The sequence below is a fragment of the Lethenteron reissneri genome, chromosome 45 (assembly GCF_015708825.2).
Source record: "Lethenteron reissneri isolate LAM-NWPU_2019-01 chromosome 45, ASM1570882v1, whole genome shotgun sequence".
Classification (NCBI taxonomy): domain Eukaryota; kingdom Metazoa; phylum Chordata; class Hyperoartia; order Petromyzontiformes; family Petromyzontidae; genus Lethenteron; species Lethenteron reissneri.
The window spans coordinates 773,893-790,157 of NC_083823.1; the positions used below are offsets into that span (position 1 = coordinate 773,893).

Here is a 16,265-nt window from a genome sequence, read left to right on the forward strand (position 1 = left end):
GCTATCATTTGTGATAGGAAAGGTCGCTTCTGAAAAAGAGCTACATGGCTCAGTGGGTCTTACCTGGTATAATACAAACTAATTTAGTTTATCGCTTGTGATCACTGGACGAGCGGACATGACAGCAGTCTCGAAACCTCGATGCTGTTTCTCTCACTTTCACAGCACAGTACAGATATTAGGAAGCTACTGGGAACTGTGCACTTTTAAATATAAGATTGAAAACTCGTCTCTTTAGAACTGCTGTTTTAGTTTATCCTTCCCCCGCACATCCTCCGATTAGCACATACGGTGCGAAGGAAGTTCAACATACTACTATACACGATATACACGATATACACGCACTACGATGCACATACACTACACTATACACTACACCACTATACTACATTGAAAATTCATCTCTTTAGAACTGCCGTTTTAGTTTGTTCTTCCTCCTCCTACAATTAGCAGCACGGCTGCCTACGTAGGGCGCGAAAGAAGTTCCACGTGCGCCGTCGGGGCCGGGCCCACACACAGAGAGACACGCGTGGCCAGGCTGAGACACGCGTGGCCAGGCTGGGACCCGCTTGGCCAGGCTGGGACCCGCTTGGCCAGGCTGGGACCCGCTTGGCCAGGCTGGGACCCGCGTGGCCAGGCTGAGACCCGCTTGGCCAGGCTGGGACCCGCTTGGCCAGGCTGGGACCCGCTTGGCCAGGCTGGGACCCGCGTGGCCAGGCTGGGACCCGCTTGGCCAGGCTGGGACCCGCGTGGCCAGGCTGGGACCCGCTTGGCCAGGCTGGGACCCGCTTGGCCAGGCTGGGACCCGCTTGGCCAGGCTGGGACCCGCTTGGCCAGGCTGGGACCCGCGTGGCCAGGCTGGGACCCGCTTGGCCAGGCTGAGACCCGCGTGGCCAGGCTGGGACCCGCTTGGCCAGGCTGGGACCCGCTTGGCCAGGCTGGGACCCGCTTGGCCAGGCTGGGACCCGCTTGGCCAGGCTGGGACCCGCTTGGCCAGGCTGGGACCCGCGTGGCCAGGCTGAGACCCGCTTGGCCAGGCTGGGACCCGCTTGGCCAGGCTGGGACCCGCGTGGCCAGGCTGGGTCCCGCTTGGCCAGGCTGGGACCCGCTTGGCCAGGCTGAGACCCGCTTGGCCAGGCTGGGACCCGCTTGGCCAGGCTGAGACCCGCTTGGCCAGGCTGGGACCCGCGTGGCCAGGCTGGGACCCGCTTGGCCAGGCTGGGACCCGCTTGGCCAGGCTGGGACCCGCGTGGCCAGGCTGAGACCCGCTTGGCCAGGCTGGGACCCGCTTGGCCAGGCTGAGACCCGCTTGGCCAGGCTGGGTCCCGCTTGGCCAGGCTGGGACCCGCTTGGCCAGGCTGGGACCCGCTTGGCCAGGCTGGGACCCGCTTGGCCAGGCTGAGACCCGCTTGGCCAGGCTGAGACCCGCTTGGCCAGGCTGGGACCCGCTTGGCCAGGCTGGGACCCGCTTGGCCAGGCTGGGACCCGCTTGGCCAGGCTGAGACCCGCTTGGCCAGGCTGAGACCCGCTTGGCCAGGCTGGGACCCGCTTGGCCAGGCTGAGACCCGCTTGGCCAGGCTGGGTCCCGCTTGGCCAGGCTGGGTTCCGCTTGGCCAGGCTGGGACCCGCTTGGCCAGGCTGGGACCCGCTTGGCCAGGCTGGGACCCGCTTGGCTTCCGTGGCCGACACAAGAGACCGGAAATAGGCGGTGGTGGGGGGGGGGGCAGTAAGGCCGCCACCGATTGGCCGAGCCGCTTCGCGCGCTCTCCACCAACGGGCGCGCGTCTTGCTGGCGCCGCTTCCGGTCATCATAAAAGCCGCGGACTCGGGCCCAGCGGCACCATCGCGGTTTTTGTGTTCGCTGCGGACGGCGCCGCCTTCGTCAGCGACTCTGTTCGCGACTCTGTTCGTGACGCCGCTTCGCTTCCTTTAACTCGCAGCCGCCCGCTCGTTAACGCGCTAAGGGAAGCTGCGCCCGCCGGTGTTGGCGACTTGCCCTGCTCGCTTTGACGGCGGCGGAGTCGAGCGCGCTGCTGCTGCTGCTGCGGCTGCTGGTGGTGGTGGTGGCGGGCAAAGCGAGAGCTTCATTCGTGAAAATAATTGTCTTGTTTGAGCGAGAGAGCGAGCGAGGTGCGTGTGGCGGGGGGAGAGCGAGAGATACATTGTAACGCTGAGGGTATCGGGCAGGTCGGCGGATCGGGGATTTTGGTGTAGCGAGCTCCTTGAGCCCCGCAGAGCGAGCGAGAAGGCGGCGGCGGGCGAGGCGGCACAAGAATGTCGGCGTGGCAGCCCTACATCGACAACCTGATGGCCGACAAGACGTGCCAGAACGCGACCATCGTGGGGTGTCAGACCCGGAGCGTCTGGGCCTCCACGCCGGGACCCTTCGCCAGCATCTCGGTGCGGACAACGCGGGGGGAGACTGGGGGGTCCATGATTGTGGGCGTCGTGATGATGATTGATGCTCGATGTTAGCCGTAGTGAAGTCTTTCTTTTTACTCGTCATGCATCTCGGTGCGATGACGGTGGTGGGGGGGGGGTCGTGTGGTTATGTTAATGACGATCAGCATTCGGAGTAGAATCATCAGCAAACGTAGCTTCACTAACGCCATCGGCAGCCGGGAAAAATCGCCCTCCTCTCCACCCTGATCACGGTGCGAGGGGGAGACCACGGCCTGGAGCGTGATGATCGTCGGCAGTGGCAGTAGAAACATCGATCATCTACGTCTCCATCTCATCACCGTCACGGCCTCTCGTCGTCAGTACCAGCATCTTAATCCATTCGTCTTCATCATCATCATCAGGGGCATCTCCTACTTCGCCAGCATCATCAGCAAGAGTCTTTGATTCTTCTCAATCATCCATTCTTACCTTGATTATGTATCTCCTCTCTACCACATTTGTCCTGTATGTTCAACTTTTTCTCTTTTCGTCATCCCATCTTCCATCTCGGCTCCACCTTTTCAGTTTCCGATTTGGAATCTTCCCCCTCGCCTCATTACAATCGGTGCAAGGAATGAGCTGCGTTCGTGTGTTGGGAGGGGGGGGTCGCCCTATGTGCGTCTCTTCGACTTTCCACATCAACTATTCCCCTTCCACCTCATCTCGAACGTCAATCTTGGACCTTTGCTCTGGTTCCCTCCGATTCGGCCTCATTCTTCCCCTCCATCTCGGGTGTCCAAGACGTTGCGACCCCCCCTCCCTCATCCTCCACCTCCCCCCATCCTCCACCTCCCCCCCCATCCTCCACCCTCCCATCCTCCACCCCCCAATCCTTCACCTCCCATCGCCGATCACTGCACGGGGCGTGCAGACTCGTAGTGGCGTTTAACAGCTTCACCTTCTGATATGATGTTGGCTTTTTATAATATCCTTGGCTTATTTCACTTCGTTTCATTTTAACAAGTGTGTGTGTGCTTCTAGGCACTCTTATTACTTGAGCTCCGTTGTCCATCTGCGCATTTTAAATGCTGTAATGGCTAGAAATGGTTACTTGTCCATACAGCATTTAGACTTTGAAGTGTGTTTCCAATTGTAAATTCCATTGAGTTATCTATAATTTTATCAATTTTACAGTACATTTTATTTTGGTCATGCGTCCCATTCACTCTATCACCTGCAATTGCCTCGCTCTGGTCCAATATTTGAATATCATATTTCATCGACACTAATCTCTCCGTTTTCTTAATTTCCACCTCGTGGTTTTACAATGTCATGCATTCATACGATGTGTACGGCTACACAACACTGCATTGGACATTTGACAACGCTTGCATTTCAAGGATAATACAACGTAAAGTGGTTTTTATTTTATTGAAACGTATTCTTCATGTTACTACATCGGTAATACTTGGTCATAATCGATAGTTAAATCGTAAGAGCGAGCGAGCAAGGGTCTTTAATTTAGCCCACCGGGATGGGGCCCAGGCATCCGCTTGCTTGTCCGCCTTGTGCATTGCAACAAAGACGTTTAATCCATCGAGTCGATGACACATTCACATTTTACTTTAACATGCCTTGCTCGCTTATTCTGTGTCCGCTGTTGCTCATGATGATGCTGATGATGCTGCTGCTGATGATGATGATAGTGTGGCCTGTAACGGAACTGCGTGAGTGTGCAGAATTGACCAGGGGAGCCCGGTTTTCTTTAAACCCCGTTTGAAAGAGAGCCACAATGGCAGGATTGATTGGAATGCACTGTACGGTTACATAGCGTATCCTGAACCGCATGGCCATACACTTCTTCGCGCACAGTACACACGAGGTGTTTAAGTAAGTAGGGTTTGTGAGCTTCTAATCGCACGAGACGTTTGTCGTTATTTTTTTTAATTTGCTAGTGATAGGGTTATTTTTAAAACGACGTGTTTTTAAACAATGTAACAATGCACGGGGATGATTTTGCAAGAAAACTCTTAAAGACACTCGACTAATTCCTGTGACTAAAGTCGCCCGGCTCGCGCCAATCCTGTGATGCAAAGCGTGGCTTGGCCTGGAAGGCGCTTCAATAGGCAGGCGACCCCCCCCCCCCCATGCATAAAAGATGCCTTTTAGCCGACTGCTGGGCTACGTTGTCGGCAGAGAGCCGTGAAGCACAATCGTACGTTGTTGTACCGTACCGCTACGGTCCAGCGCCCTGTGTTGCCCAGCTTCAACTCGCTCTGACCAGCTTCAACTCGCTCTGACCAGCGCGGTGAAGTATGGTCAAGTCATCCGACGCGGGGGGTTTACATCGGCCGTACCCGTCTCGACGCTGCGTGTATACAGTATATATACAGTATGTATAGAGTACATACAGTGTATATACAGTATGTAACCAAGACACGTGGCTGAATGTAGCAATGCCCGTCGTGAACCCCCCTCCACGCCACCCTCCATGAATGCAGTGGTGCAGTCGGTCTCGGCGTGCTGCTGCCACCGCTGTGACAATGCGCGACGACTTGTGGCGGGTTGATGACAAGGCGTGCACTGTACTTGCATTATTATTCATGTCATTGTATACGATGTCTTAGAATGGTGTATCTATGTGCATGGGATAGCCCATGTTGCCAGGCCGTCCTGTGCCCTGGGGGTTTTAGCCGTGCTCTACCGCGCTGGTCAGTACGGGTTGGTTGTAAACTAAAACTCTCAGCTATTTTTTCAACTTTAAATTATTTTTTATTTGACTTGGCTATGTCGCTCGTTCAGAAGCGACCTGGCCACACATGATAGCTCGACGTGTAGTGTCTTGTGGAAATGTATCGCGGCTAAACGCGTGACGTTCATTCTAAATGTGGAGGGAAAACCCGGAGGAGGACCCGAAGAAAAATCCTCCCGACCACGGGGAGAGCGACACGCAAACTCCAAACATAGAGCAGCAGGCGTCGGGGTCGGGGTCGAACCCACAGTGGAGGGAGTTAACATCCTCGCCACCGTGGTTGTGGCAGACGGCATCATAGGGGTAGACTGCAGCGAGGGATCTTTCAGTACTGCTCTGCTGCTCAACTCGTGTTCTCATGGCCAGTAGCAAGCGTGTTGTGGGACATGGTGGTCACCCATTGAAGCACTGTCCAGGCGTGACGCTGCTTAGCATCTGAGCCATAGCCATGGGCCAAATAGCTGTCACCACTGTCTAAATGAGTACACAGCAGGCCACACGACTGCTGAGGCTCACTCAAGTCGAAAGCCATCCAGTTTATCTGCTGAAAACATTGGGCCAAAGGCCAAAAGGCTGATGACCCTTAACTGCTGTATCTTTACATGGTAAAACGTACACTTGTATTTTACCACCCATAACCATTCAAGGTTGAGTGCTGTATAACAGTACTATGATGCATTTTAATCGCTGCGAGGGTTAAGTATGGGCACTCCAAAGAAAGTGTCCATAGTTGTACTGTACTGACATGCACCCTGAGCCGTCAACCCGCATTGACCGGCGGGGTGAAGTATGATGACACAGCTGAGGCTTGACAACGGGCTCTCGACACGTGCATTTCATTAATGAAAGAAATCTTGAACACCGCCCCATTCACTAGTCGACTGGTCGTACCTTTCACTGTACAGTACACAGCGACACCGATTTGTATGTGCGAGGCGTTTGCACTATCGTCCACGTGTAGTATATAGAAAACTCGTGATGCTGATGGGGGGTGGTGGGGAGGATGTCTTCGTGGTAGTGATGTCTTTGTTGGAGGTGGCGTTGGTTATTTATAGTGGGGAGCGGTAGTTGTAGCGCCAACACCAGTGACGATTATCTGAACTGGTCCTGTGCCTCTCCTAGGTCGACTTGGCCTCATGGATACCTGGGGCGATGTGTAAACATCGCCATTAGGAGGGGTTCCTTGTCTTTTGTAATGCTGTGGTTGTGGAGATGTGCCGAGTGTACTGAGATTGGGGTGGGGGGGGGCTGGGAGCGAGTTTGAACGCTCGAGGTGTGTGCGCGACATCGCGTTGTGGCTTCATCTCCCGGCCCTCCCAACCTCCATCCCTTTCTCCCGTCGCCTACCCCAACCCACTCGTCCTCCGTGCCATGGCCGCGCCTGCCACGCGTGCTCCTGGTGCCTGGGAGCCGAGGGGTCATCGCTGGGTAAAGAGCGACGCGGCCCACGTGTAAGGATGCCCTTGGGCTGGGGAGGGAGAGTGGGGAAAGCGAGCGAGGGAGAGAAAGAGGGGGGAGGTTTTTTTTAATCCTGACGAGCGAGTTACTAACGATGAGTCAGACGTTTTTCCTGGCGATTGTTGGTTATATTATTTATGCATAACTGCTCTGGGTATGACTGAAAAAAGTGTGCATTTTAACACGGATAACAAGATGATTCACTCTAAAGTGGGGACAAATTCATCTTAGTCACATTATTTGTGGATAGCCTATGACCAAATCACCAGAAATGCACCAAATCCCATTTAAGATGTTGCATGTTGAGCACACTCGAGCCTGGCTCGTGCTTGTTCTGGGTGACCACAATGCACAACAGGTTGCTATAGTAGGCTACGAGATTGCAGTGATGCAGTGAAGTCTTTTGTGCTGTACTACGGACTCGCGTCCCCGCCTCTCCACTTTGACCAACCCACACTCGTCAATGAGCCCCCCCACCATGATCCGCACTGCGTGGGGAGACCCTCATCCTGAAGTTGGGCCGTACCTGTCCGTTGCGTGGGTCAACTGAGGACTACGACGAGAATGCGACGCTCCCACCGCTTCCACAGAATTTTCTGCACGAGATGTCCACTGGAGTCTGGATGTGAAAACGGACTGTAGTAAAATAACTTGAACAACAGCATGATTATGGTAGGCAGTTGTGGTTCTATTCAAGATTACATTATTTTTGTATAGTATTTTTTTCTGGTTAATTTGTAGAGTTTTGAGCCTTAATGTAAATAGAACATTGGCCTACCATTTTGCTTGTGATTTGCATACGTTTAAAATTATAATTATGCTTGTTACGTTGCTGTAAAAATCTTAATTTAATCAATGCATCGTCAAACGTGCCTCAGATTAATTGTATTCACTGGGCAGTCGATGTGCTGCGAATACGGCCACACAGAGATGTATATCTGAGATTTGAAGTCCACGATCATATTAACTGCTTTGCTAAATATTGCTGTTATGTATATCATGACTCCCATATAAAAAATATCTGACAATAGTTTTTAGATAATGATAGCTCTATGTAGCTATTATCTATTAAATCGGTGCTTTGCAAAATGTTTCCTTGAGTAATTAATGCCTGAAATTTATTAACCATCATTTTCATAATTTATTAGATTATTTTATATCATGTAACTGGCAATGTGCACCAAGCTTGTACAGTTAGAATGATTAAAAGACTTTGGGCTATGTTGGGTGAATTTCAATCCAATAACTTTTTGGTAATCTTCATCTCCTGGTAGTACAGCCGAAGCATGAATATGATATGATAAACTGATACCGTTACGAAGTTATGCAAAACTGATATCGCACTAATCGTCTTTCGTTGAAAATCGATATCCTCCCGTGACACGATACCTCGGCAAGCCCTCCTGGCCAGGGACCCACAGCTGTCAACCCCACGTGGCCCGCAGCGTAGCGCGGCATGCTCTTATAGGTGTCCACGTAAGGGAGCGACCGCCGGCTTCTCGTGCAGCGGCTACGGCGATTTAGCAGGTGCGCACTCATCGTACCGGTGGCCTCCCCACGTAGAATGATTTTGTCAGCCCTGCGACAAACCTGACCTGCCGCCTGACCTCGACAGCTGACGCCTGACATTGTCGTCCGTCACGCGCCTCGTGAAATGCGCCACCGCAGAAACCCGACTGTGTTTTATAGTCGCGTCGAATCGAGAGGTGATTGTGGCCGATGTTCTTGTTACCACACCTCGCAAATGGATTCTTTCTGCTAGATTCCACAGCAGTTACAAGCTTGATACCTGACCCCCCAAGGTCTGCACTTAGTCGTTATCGTGATAAGATTGTAAGAGGAGACCTTTGGGTTCTTCCTTTTGGTCACCAACCTCTGGGTGCCACTCGGATGCCTGTCTCTGTAACCTGCCCTCTACCCTGCACACAGTCCCCACCCTTCCCAACTGCCTCTTCCTGATAACATCTACAATGCTGTCCTACCACGACTAATTCTACACTTTGAAGCCGCTTACCCTGTTAGTCCGTGATATTTCTTTTTGCAGGTATATAGTGGAACGGTGGTAATGATGTCTTCCTGCAGAACATCTTTTAGTGAGCATTTTGTGTGTGTGAAGTAACCAATGTCAACCATCAAAAACCACGCAAACTAAACACTGCACATTTTAAAACAACCTCCTCGATAGACTTCCTCCTCCAGGCACCTCATTTGCCATGCTCTAATTAGTTGGTTGAGAATGATTGCTTAACTTCTGTGTGATCCCCACCACCTTCGCTTCCATCCAAGTTGGTGGATGATAGACCTCCACCACCGGGCCCTGAAATGTGTTTCGTGCATCACGAGAGAGAGAGAAGACGTGTTCAGTAAGGACGACCTGCTTTGTGATTGGTTGCGTGCTTACGAGGATGTCATTATTTCCTCAATTAAAATAGACTTGCACAAAATATACTTGAATCAAATCAAGATTCTGTAGATAATTTACCGTTGTGTGTGCCTCGTGTTGCACAATAAGGACAGGAAAAGATATAATCTTAACCCTCATTTGTAACAATTAATTTATTTGTAGTTGGGGGGGGGGGGGGGGGGATATTTTTGCTGTCTCTCATGTTCACTCTTTAGAGTGGCCCCCTGCCCCTTGTGAAGGCTTTATGTTGTAGCGGTGGCTCAATGGCTTGGAGGGGGAGGGGTCACCACTGAGCCAGCGCTACGACAATGCTGGGTTCCAATCGGTCTTGGCAAGGTTGATCATCTCAGCCCGGTCGTCAGTGACTGCGCAAAAAACCTCACTTAATTTGTTTCCTTGACTGAATTTGGTTAATTCCAGCTTTTAAAAATGAAAAAAACCATTGACCGCCATGCCTGCAACAGCACGTGTGGGAAAGTGCGCCCCTAGCGCACGTATCAAGATTGCCGCGTGAGTGTCTCCGAAGCTGCTCTGATATCTCTTCCGTGGATGGGCTGCTCGCACACAGAGCAGTGCCTTGCTCTGTGAAAGAACAACGTTGATTGTGCTATCGCAGGTTACACCACGAGATGAACAATCGGGATACAATTCGGCGTAAAGCCTTTCAATGTGAACTTCAGAAAAGTCTTAGTTTACCATGGCAAGTGAGAGATGATCGCTTACTTTCCGATCGAATTCCCTTCCAAATGTAATTGGAAATGATGACATGTGTTTTCATCCTGTTCCATTTAAATCCTGACACTGGTGGGGTGGTGTCGCTTGCAGCCGGCCGAAATTGACATGTTGCTGACCAAGGACCGTTCCTCGCTCTTCACCAACGGCATCACGCTGGCGGGACAGAAGTGCTCGGTGATTCGAGATAACCTCTTTGTGGAAACCGAGTGGACGATGGACATCCGGACCAAGAACCAGTCCGGTGGTCCCACTTACAACATCGCCGTCTCAAAGTCCAACCAAAGTGAGTGCCCACAGCAGGTTTCTCTCCGCCGCACCGTCCATCACGCCTCCCGTGGGATGGGCGCGATCGGTTTCCTGAAGGCTGCTGTGTGGCAGGTGGGGGGGGGGGTGGTTTGTGTGGCAGAATCCGCTTTAAATTGGATTTTTTTTTTTGCAGGAAAAAAAAGAGACTCTTTTGTTTTTTTTGGTTTGCAGAGAAGTTGACTGCTGCTGCTGCCTTGACACCCCCCTCCCCACAGGTCCACCAGACCCCGCGAGTCTTGAGTCTGAGGGTATAATTGGCTAGTATGTTTGTATAACGTGCCGCTCGCCTAATTGGCCTGTGTAAGTTTTATTGAGCGGGTTTAGTTTTTAATATTGTGTAACACGTACGGCGAGCTTGTCAACCCACTGCTGGATGTGGGCCTCCCCCATGCCCCTGTGGGTTGTAGGCTGTTATTTGACCCTACATCACAATGCTTAAGTGTGGGTTGATAAAAGTGGTGGTAAATAATGTGCGCATGGAAGTACTGTACAACAATGTATTTTGTTGGACTGCCCTCTGCTGCCCACCACTAGGAGTCATGTTTCATAGGGTCTTGCATAGCAAGTGTACATTTTTTTCTGCATGCTTTTAATCAATGTATTTGCAGTACAGTGCTACAACCTCTGAAATAAATCGTCGTTTTTAGAAGTGGCATGTTTGACTTGCCTTGCTGCCAAACCCATAAAAAGAACCACACACTCGTGCGCTAAAACTATCAGAACATTTTAAGGAACGGGTCTGCCGACGCTCCATGGGCAGTGGCTATTGATTTCTGAAGGCATCTAAAAAAGAATCCTAGCCGTTAATCCTAACGCATGCCAACAACGCCTCCTGTGAGAACCAATTCACCAGATGCATGCACGGTTACATTAGCGTCCACAGGTGACCTTTGAAAGCAAGATAAGGGGCTTGCGCGCCTTTGTACAAGGGGTGGCGCGGTGTCGAGACGTTCACTGCCAGGTATACAGGAGGACGTGGGTTTGATCCCGATCCCGACGCCTGTATATTTGGAGTTTGCGTGTTTTCCCCATGGTCGCATGGGTTTTTCTCCCGGGTCCTCCGTTTTTTCCCTCCACATTTAGAATCGACGTGCGTTTTAGATTATTTCACGAATATAAGTTTCCACGTGGTAAGCCACTTTGTCGCGCTATACTGTGGCCATGACGCTGCTAAAAAAGAGCTACGCAGTTCGGTGGTTCTTAGCTGGTAAAATAAAAAATGGTATTTTATAGTTTATAACTTTTGGCTAAGTGATATTTTGCAAGAATTATTTTTGCTTTTGTTATTTTTCTCAGTTTTATTCCAACTGTGCCTTCAGTGTCTTGTCATGAGACAACTCGTTAATTTTGACCACTTGCAGACCAGCCCATACCACCATGCATGTTGCCTGCGGCATGATATACCCCAGAACTACTTCTGAGATGACCTCCCGTTGACCTCCTTGTCCACGCTGGGTGCGCTGCACTCTCCTTAAACGGTCTGCGATGGAGAGATGTTTATTACATGACAGTCAAACCAAAAGTTTGAATTCTTTCGATCTGGAATGTTTCCATTGTGAGTGAAAACCTGAATTATGGATTTTATAGAAATCATTGGTGACTATGGCCGAGACTCTTGACTAACTACGATTGAGAACCTGTGTTCATGACGCTTAAAACCCCGCTCTGAGAGTCTCCGAAATCGGCGTTCGGAGCCGTCCAGCCACCGCATAAAACGTTGCCTTTGGGACGTTGTCGCGGTCTCGAGAACCGCTTGCCCAGCTCGTTTTAAAGCGGCGAGCCATATTCCTCCTCCTCGGTGTCCTCTGAACCCCCGCCACCGTTTGTGTATCGCCCGCAGCGTTGGTGATCGTGGAGGCCAAAGAGGGCGTCCACGGCGGCGTCATCAACAAGAAGGTGTTCGAGATGGGGGATTACCTGAGAAAAAGCGGCTACTGATTGCTAGAGACCCCAGCCCTCCTGCCCGACGCCCACGACCCCCAAACCAGCACCACCACAATAACGCAAGCGCGCACGTCATTCCTGCTTTTTCCCCGCTGCCTTCCCCCCCCTCACGGCACCGTTCTTTCTCTCTGCCGACCCCGCACTCCGCTCCCTCCCTCCGCACTCCGCTCGCTTCCTCCCCTCCTCCACCCCCGCCACGTGGACCTCCTTGCTCATCTCTTCTGGTCGTCGTGGTAACCGTCATCACGTTCCCTCGGAAACGAAAACGCCCTTGCGAGCGGTCGCAGGTAGCGGCGTGTTTGGTTCCCGAGCAGCTGCTGCTCCACACACTGGCGGGCAGTTTGCATCAACCGCGTCCCCCCCCCCCACCCTCCGCCTATCCCCCTAGCGCACCCTCGTGGTGCCGCGATCGCTTTAGGGCCCCCGTAGTTTCCTGCCGGATCCGGTTTCGGATATAAATTCAGAAACTTGGTCTCCAGAGTTGATGCATAACAGTGATTTTATTTGTTTTCTCCTCTGCGCCCATCCTCGCTCCATTTACTGGTTTAAAACGCGACGCTCGATCCGAGTTGAGCCAAGTCACCACCTGTTGCCCACGGCTGCACACCAGCCCCCCCGCCCCAGCTTGGGGGACGCGTCGACGTGCTGAGCGACGTCTGCGGTGGCCTAGGAGGCAGGCCTTGATCCCTTGGTGCCTTCGTGGGAGGCCGTGCGCTGTTGGCTTGCGTCGCTCGCCGGCGTAGAGATGAGTGCGTTTTCATGGGTCGACTTTGGCGATGACTTGGCGGCGCGAGGAGGAGGTGCGCCCCAGCTCGTGTCTCGCATCTCGTGCCCCGTTCATAACCACCTGGGTCATAGTCCGCACAGATTCTAAAGCAGTCCAATTAAAAAAAAAGCATGAATAGTTGTACAACTATGCACACAATTTGGCATTTGTTTTGCCTCTCCATCCTTTTTTAAACTAAGCCGACTCCTTTCTAAAGGCAAGTCCAGTGGGTAAGACCCCTGATAAGCTATTGTGGGTTTCAGAAACTCTGTACTGTAGTTAATAATTTACTTGCATGGCTAATAAGGTTTTTTGTTCCGATCAGTGATAGCTTTAGAGATGGGACATCTTGTTTTTCATAGATTTCTCTTTTTGCCTACAAACTGCTAACCTAATTCATCCCTCCCAACTCATCTACCCCCCCCCCCCCTTCCCTGCAACACCCTACTTAGTGTTATTGATTCTGTAGTTGAAACGATCACCCTCCAAAGAACAGCATATCTAACATGATTTGTAGCGACAGTCGAGCATAAGCTATCACGCCCACCACACTTATCATACTGATTGCAAATGCTGATTTAGGGCAGTGTTTTATAACATAGATTTAAAATGACTTAACAGTTGCTGCTATGGCAACAGTTGTTGGTGTTACACAGATTGGCTTGTGTGGTTGAACCCTTAGCTTTTCAGTTCATGGAGAGAGAGAGGGAGGGAGGAAAGAAACGCGTGCGTCGCGCAATGCAGCGTTGCTCAGAAACCTTTGCTAGAATAATCTGTCGGGGTGTGTTGGCGTGTGCCATGCATTCACGCGGTTTTGTTCTTCGTGGGCACAGCCCTTAAGGCATTTTCACAGCGCCCCCCCCCATCGCCTACCCCCATCCGACCCACAATCCCCTTCTCCCAAACAAACCCCTGCCCCCCCCCCACATGCGTAGCTTCACCCAGGTGGCAACTTCGTTGCAGGAGGACTTTTAAATTGTAATTCCCATCCAGCCAAGTCTGTCTTTGGTGCAGTATCCTTGACGTACAACTTAAGCCCTACACTGCCCTGCCCCTCCTTGTAAGTCCCCGTTTGCTTCTGATGTACTTAAAAAAAAGTCCTCATAAATAATGCAGGCAACAGTTGAGGTATCGCCATGCCCCCCCCCCCACCCCCCATTACTCTAAAAGGCTTTTCTCCCCGCGCATCAATGCCGCAGAAATGTGAATGACATGAATTCTTGGTGCAGACTACATAGCGAAATGATTACACTGTCGGAGAGTTACGTACCCGCAAATGAAGGAAGCAACACTTAGCGTCACGAACGTAAACATTGAGTACACTACGAGTATTTTCCTTTTTTAGTTTGCATGCACACCGTTGTATTTTCTTGCAGTAATCGTGCACAGAGCAGTAAGTACAATTGACTTTTTAGTTTTAGGGGAGCAGGGGAGAAGCCACTTTTGCCTAAGCCAGAGTTGACATTCCAAGCGCGGAGGAAAGCTCGCATCCAGGGCGATGCAATTGGACGGCTGTTGTGTTTGGCCACGTGATTGATTTTCTTTTGGTTTGAAATTTTGTCCGAACGCTGCTAGGATTTGGAAAGTTTTCTCTTTGAGCTTGAACGAAACAAAACACTATCTGTACACATTTATAACCCTTTGACGGTGCTAGATGGTCAGATTTTACCTTTCAACGTTGCTCCTCCGCGCAGGTGATGTAGTGCAGGGACTTGCAAGGGCTTTTGACGTGAAGGATTTGTTTAGAATCCCCCACCCCCATCAAGTTAAAGACGGCCAGCAGAACCTCGCTTCCTTGTTAGTTTACTGGAATCTAAACAAAAACTCAAACTCTGGCTTGGAATAAAAGGACGTCATCCTGGTTGTGGTTTGAAACGCTGCCGTCCGTCAACGGTCGCTTGGCAAGAAATCCCCTCGGTGTGACGCTTCTGTGACTGGCATTGTAACGCTGCGATGATCTTGTTACGCCTGGCTCACACTTGGGTAAAACGTGACGGAGATGGCCCTTGACGATGACATTTTAGGAATGCCTGGCAGTCGCTTGGTCATCGCCACCTGTGAACGCGGCCGAATGCTCGCGTGAAACCGAACGTCGTAGTCCGTTGGCCAAAGGATGGAACTGCTGCTCCCTTAATGAACAGCTAATGCTGGCCCATAGCGCATGTCGCAAATCGCCACGGCAATACGTTTCTGATCGCGTCCGCTTCCTTGGGTTTTACCCGTGCTCGCGATCCGTTCTTACGACGTGACGAGTGATTAAAAGAACATGCACCGACGTCCGGTTCACGGTTTATGGCGGCACGGCGCATCGCACGTCACCCAAGTGTGAAACAGGCTCTTAACATTTCTGACATTCGGATAATTGCTCAAACCTGAAACCAGTCAGCTGTATGTTGCTCAGTACACCGCAAGAATGGTACTTGGACTCTTTATCTTTTTTTCAAAGCCACTACATTTTTGGTAAGACACTAATCTACGGCAGTGCTTTGAAGTAGCATGCTCGCTCTAGTCGACCTTTGACTTGGGTTTTTTCCGTGAAGTTTTGTTTCTGTTCTCTTTGCGGCACTTACCGAAACGTGTAATGAAGGACGTTTTTGTATTCCCAAAATGTGCTTCATGTGTTCTGTACCAACAAGCCATACAGCTGTAGTGGTTGCCATATTTGTCATACTTGTTGTACCGATATGAAGACAGACAAGGAAGAAAATAAACGCTGTTATCTCACGCGCTGTGCAGACTCGTGATCGCTTGTAGGAATTTGCGCTCGCGTATTACGGCTACAATCTCTAATACAGTGTGTCCATGAAGATGTATTCCATTATTAAACATAACAGTTTGAGTCAGCTCAAACTAGACACTTGGGAGGATGAAGATTTTATCTGACGTTCCTCTCTAATCTCCTTCGCATGCCCACCGTGGCTTTGGCGACACATGGTGGCACTGAGATTTCGGAGAATTCTAGATTTTCTCCAACTTCTCGTGTGTGCGAGTTTAGAATTATTTTCTTCCGTGCTGCTCAAGGTTACTTTTTCGGTTTACAAAAGAGTCTATAATCAAAATGGTGCCGAATTTTAAATCCCAGTTCAAACTGCTGTCGACTTAATCATTTTCTATTGGACGGCACCTTTCATGGACACTTTTCAGACCCTTTGCTGGTTGAAGCCCTGTGACATTTCGGTGATGGAGGGGGGAGGGGCTTTGACCATACTTCACCGACTTGGTCAGTGCAGGATGGTGAATGGGCAACGCCCAGATACCATTCGCTACAAACGTTTCCGATGGTCGATAGTCGCACTGTTTGCGGACTTTGGAGCGTTAAAGTGCATTGCACTATTCACTGCACCACCACCCCCCTCCACCCCCATAGCCTCTTGCCTGCAGCTACGTCAAAGATGGCTCCCTGTGATGCTGGTGTGGGACATTCGTGGTTTCTTGGCTGTCTGAATTGCCCCTGCTCCAACCGGCCTATGGTATACCTGTGTGGGTGGTGTGTGTGGGTTGTGTGGGTGGTGCGTGCG

General features: G+C 51.2%; 1 protein-coding gene across 1 annotated transcript; it reads left to right on the forward strand.

Annotated features, from left to right (window-relative positions):
• The first annotated feature begins 1,806 nt into the window (after positions 1-1,806).
• Positions 1,807-15,471, forward strand: LOC133353976 (profilin-2-like). The gene is made up of 3 exons (XM_061570530.1): positions 1,807-2,400; positions 9,822-10,014; positions 11,878-15,471. Exons 1-3 carry the CDS (start codon positions 2,275-2,277, stop codon positions 11,973-11,975), a joined length of 417 nt encoding a protein of 138 aa, XP_061426514.1. The 5' UTR covers positions 1,807-2,274; the 3' UTR covers positions 11,976-15,471.
• Positions 15,472-16,265: the final 794 nt, after the last annotated feature.